General features: G+C 39.7%; 2 protein-coding genes across 4 annotated transcripts in view; one reads left to right on the forward strand and one right to left on the reverse strand.

The window, feature by feature from the left end:
* Positions 1 to 5,000, reverse strand: part of LOC123503225 (galactoside alpha-(1,2)-fucosyltransferase 1-like) — a 26,936-nt gene that overhangs the window by 12,876 nt on the left and 9,060 nt on the right. The gene's annotated exons all lie outside the window — the stretch shown is intronic.
* LOC123498927 (limbic system-associated membrane protein-like) overlaps positions 1,108 to 5,000 on the forward strand; it is a 22,460-nt gene continuing 18,567 nt past the window's right edge. Inside the window, exon 1 of the mRNA XM_045246854.1 lies at positions 1,108 to 1,482. Within this exon, the coding sequence (XP_045102789.1) occupies positions 1,404 to 1,482 (79 nt within the window). The 5' untranslated portion in view covers positions 1,108 to 1,403. The remainder of the gene's footprint in view (positions 1,483 to 5,000) is intronic.

Here is a 5,000-nt window from a genome sequence, read left to right on the forward strand (position 1 = left end):
TATCTGTAGCCAGTTAGAAGTAGTTACCAAACAGCCTCGAAAGGACCAACAGGTCTGTTGCTGTTTGGCTTTCCTTTGTATCCTCCTCCTCCTCCTCCTCCTCCTCCTCCTCCTCCTCCTCCTCCTCCTCCTCCTGCTGCTGCTGTCTATGTCACCTGTCCTACATGCCTCTTCCCTCCTCCTTTCTTTCTTCATCAGAGAGAGAGAGAGAGAGAGAGAGAGAGAGAGCATTGTTTGCCTGTCAAGAGAGAGAAAAGAGAACAATGAACCTTGTGTCGCCTTGTCTTAGAGTAATTGAGAGAGAGAGAGAGAGAGAGAGAGAGAGAGAGAGAGAGAGAGATAAGTAATGGTAGTGATGTTGGTGGTGGTACTTCGTGTGTGTTTTATTGTTTATTGTTCTTGTTCTTCTTTTTGGAGAGAGAGAGAGAGAGAGAGAGAGAGAGAGAGATTTTTAATTCTATTCCCTATATACAAACAGTATACATGGTGAAAATGCACACGCTCTCTCTCTCTCTCTCTCTCTCTCTCTCTCTCTCTCTCTCTCTCTCTCTCTCTCTCTCTCTCTCTCTCTCTCTCTCTCTCTCTCTCTCTCTCTCTCTCTCTCTCTCTCTCTCTCTCTCTCTCAGTTTCGGAATCCAAGTGAAGCTTCGTTCCTGTGTCGGCTTCGAGAGAGAGAGAGAGAGAGAGAGAGAGAGAGAGAGAGACAGCCTGTTGATTCAGTTTCACCGTGGCTTTCACCGAACACGGACGACTCTCGCTTTCTCTCTCCCTCTCTCTCTCTCTCACTCGCTCTCACTCACTTGCTCACTCCCGCTACACCCACGCTTGTTGACGCGCACGCACGCATACAAGCACGTACGCACTCACTCACTCACTCCTTTATTTGTGAGATAGTAAGGTGAGAGAGAGAGAGAGAGAGAGAGAGGGAGGGACGATGACTGATTTGCACCAAAAAACAATATTCCTTTCTCTCTCTCTCTCTCTCTCTCTCTCTCTCTGGCTCGAAAAAATAAACTGTTTAATTAAAGTGTAAATTTAGGAGAGAGAGAGAGAGAGAGAGAGAGAGAGAGAGAGAGAGAGAAAAAAAAAAATTGTAAGAGTGAGAAGAGAGAGAGAGAGAGAGAGAGAGAGAGAGAGAGAGAGAGAGAGAGAGAGAGAGAGAGAAAAAAGAGAATTAAAGCTATCTCACACAACTTTGATTCAGGAAAGAGTTGAAGTGAAAGAAAAATAGAGAAAATAAAGAAAATAAAGACAGGAGGCAGTCGAGATACAAACTTTAAAATAGAGAAAAAAAAGAAAATGAGAAAATTAAAGAAAATGAGATAGAGAAGTGAACGAAATAAAGAAAACAGGAATTTCTTGTCACGTGTTTGTGTGTGTTTGTTTGTTTGTTTACGTTGACAATGGAGCGACGAAGTTGTTTACATTTGTTTGTGTGTTTGTTTGTTTGTTTGTTTGTCTCCGTAGCAGGCGAAGGGAAAGGTGAGTGTTTGCTTGTTTGTTTGTTTTTTTAAGTGTTTCTTGTTTTGGTTTGTTATTCCTCCTCCTCCTCCTCCTCCTCCTCCTCCTCCTCCTCCTCCTCCTCCTCCTCCTCCTCCTCCTCCTCCTCTTGTTGTTGTTGTTATCACTTTTCATATCATTATCATTATTATTTATTATTATTATTATTATTATTATTATTATTATTGTTGTTGTTATTGTTATTTCATTTTCTTCATCTCTCTCTCTCTCTCTCTCTCTCTCTCTCTCTCTCTCTCTCTCTCTCTCTCTCTCTCTCTCTCTCTCTCTCTCTCTCTCTCTCTCTCTCTCTCTCTCTCTCTCTCTCTCTCTCTCTCTCACACACACACACACACACACACACACACACACACACACACACACACATTTTACTAATGCAGAAGAGCTTCTTTTCCAAGTATTGCATTGGGAATGTTTTGGTGATTTATGTATTGCAATCTGGGTCTGCATTAATGATGGAATTTAATGTGTTATGGTGAATTATTAACCCTTTCCGTACTGGGTCGCATTTTTACCTTGATTTTTGGGTAAGATTTGGCGATTTTATTGATATTAGGACAAGTCTATGGAGGTCAGAAGATTAGTGGCCACAGTCTTTAGTATTTTAACCCCCACACGTAAGTTTTTGAAGCTGTGTAAAATCACCAAATAGTAAGCAGAGTGAATAAGAAAACGCGGCATACTACTGGAGGGGTTTATGTGTTATGGTGAATTATCAATGAACACAACAGTAGTGCGTTAGTGTGGCGAAGATCATGGTGTTAATAAATATCTCGTCAATATTTATGTATACGTAGAAAAGTGTACACAAAAAAGAAATGTTTGTTTATATGTACTTAACCCCTTCACTACCATGACGCGTTTGCATATTCATTCTGGTGACTATTTGGTGATTTTATACAGCTTCAGAAATTTATGTGGGAATTGAAATATTGAAGGCTGTGATCAATAATCTTCTGACCTCCATAGACCCTTCCTAATATCAATAAAATGGTCTAATCACACCCAAATATCAAGGTAAAGATGGCTCCCAGTACTGAAGGGGCTAAAATAGTGAAGACTGTGGCCATTAATCTTCTGACCTCTATAGACCCTTCCTAATGTCAATAAAATGGTCTAATCACACCTCATATTCATTGTACTTACTATTTGATGATTTTATGCAGATTCAGAAACTTATGTGGCGATTAAAGTAGTGAAGACTGTGGCCATTAATCTTGTGACCCCCATGGACCCCCCTAATATCAATAAAATGGTCTAATCATACACAGTATAGATGTATCGGATGTCGAATTTCAGACATCCGCTGATGCGGATGTACGAGTATATGCGGATGTCATTTTGCGGATGCAAATGTGGATGCGGATATCAGTCTGCTAAAATGCGGATGCGGATATCAAAGTATGACATCCTCGCGGATGCGGATGCGGATGTGGGTGTTTTTACGTCAAACGCTCTGACCAAGAGGACAAAAAAAAATCCTGCTTCAGTGTGGGACCATGCAGACAGCAGAAGTAATAAATAAAAACAAGGTTGGAGAACCAAAATACTGCTTAATAGTTGATACTTCTCTCTTTGAAAGTATTTAATTCATCCATGACTAACATTTCTGCTGCTGTGCATTTATCCAGTTTGTTTGCCTCAGGGTTAGAAGCATCCCATAATGTTGCACTCTGACAATACTCACCAATATTCCTTTGCTTAGCATCTGTCTTTGCTGTTTGCAAAGGTGTTTTATTTATTTTTTTTCTATTTCTGTTTATTTTTTTTCCAACTCCTTCCTCTCTTTTGCCATTAACTCTTCAAACTGTTCTTTATGTACTGATTTCAAGTGGTTTTTCAAAGATGTAGTTCCACGTCCCTTTCGCGAATATTCTTTCTTGCACAACAAACACTGTGCTAGGCCATTTGACCTACTCATGAACTATTTCCACACTTCACTGCTACGTGACGCCATTTTTCAGCTGCTATAGCATTCAGCACACAGAGCAATAAGGCTTTGTAAACTTGGTTATAATATCCTTTTAAACACAAACACTGGCAAACTGTTTATCAGCGAGGAGCAAGCAAGGAAGGAGCAGTACTTTTTACTTCAAAGGCAAACTCTTACCAAACTGATGACCTGCCAGTGTATTATGTAGGACTTACGTTCAGAATGCCAGGTTACAACTTATCATCAGTATTATGAATTTTCGAGATGCTTAGCAAATGTGAAAAGAAAATTACTGTATTATAATGCTTCAATGCATTAAATTTTAGTAGGAAATACATCGAAAAACCCTCTATAATAGTATTAGTAATAATAATAATAAGAAGAAGAAGAACTCATGCGATAAGAAGAGGTCAGTGCTGTCGGTTCATATTTTTCAATATTATTATTTGTATAATTATGGAAACATTCGCAATAAATGTATTGAAGGAAGAAACACTGAATTCTATCATGTGAAGTGGGAATAAGGTCTAAGACTGCAATGTACGACACTACTCACCCACACCACACACGCATTACAATCTCCCTATCTCCCCCCCCCCTCTCTCTCTCTCTCTCTCTCTCTCTCTCTCTCTCTCTCTCTCTCTCTCTCTCTCACTGTGAATGGTTGTTGGGTGTTTTAGCTGCTTTGTGGTTAACTGATACAAGTTAGTTTCGGATTGTCTTTATTTACCCAGAAAACAGAAGGAATGAGTGATGTGAAATACATGATGAAATATATTTATGTATGGTGTGTGTACGTGTGAATCGTCAGTGTAGTAGGTAATGAAATACATACAGGAAATTGTATATGTGGCGTGTGAGAGAATGTTTGTAATTATTATGTATTTGAGAAATAGCATGTAAAAAAAAAGGAAATGAATTGTGTCTGTAAAATATAGTGAGAACGTATGTCACATAGATAATGGTATGAGTGAAATGGATGACGGTTACGAACTCTACATCACCACCACCAGCATTAAGGCATCAGAGTTGAGGTGAAGGTGACAAGCAAGGGTGATAATCCTCCTCTCCATCTCCCTCTTCACACACACACACACGCACACAGTGACTCACTCATCTGTCGTTACTAAGTTTCTAACATTCCACCATTCACAGTTTGCTATTTATTCACTATGTATTTGTACTTCATAGTCACTCTGTCACATTCGCTCCTTCCTCCTGTCCTTCCCCTAAATTCTCGACACATTACGTTGTGTAAGTTTGAAAGGAAATGAATACGTGATATTATTTGCTTTAGTTTTACTAGATAATTCATCAATAAATTCACTCCACATTTGTAAGCTCTGTCTGAACTGTAAGTCTGTAAGCATGAGGCAGTGCTCTGCGAGTCTGTATATTACTCTATAATCTATAGGTGGTGCAGTGCATAACACACATCCGCATCCACACATCCTCTGTAGAGTGCGGATGCAGATGCGGATGCGGATATATATTTCATCACAAATGCGGAGGTGGATGTTAAGATTATCACAACTACGGATGAGGATGC

Source organism: Portunus trituberculatus, chromosome 1 (assembly GCF_017591435.1).
Source record: "Portunus trituberculatus isolate SZX2019 chromosome 1, ASM1759143v1, whole genome shotgun sequence".
NCBI classification, from domain to species: Eukaryota; Metazoa; Arthropoda; class Malacostraca; order Decapoda; family Portunidae; genus Portunus; species Portunus trituberculatus.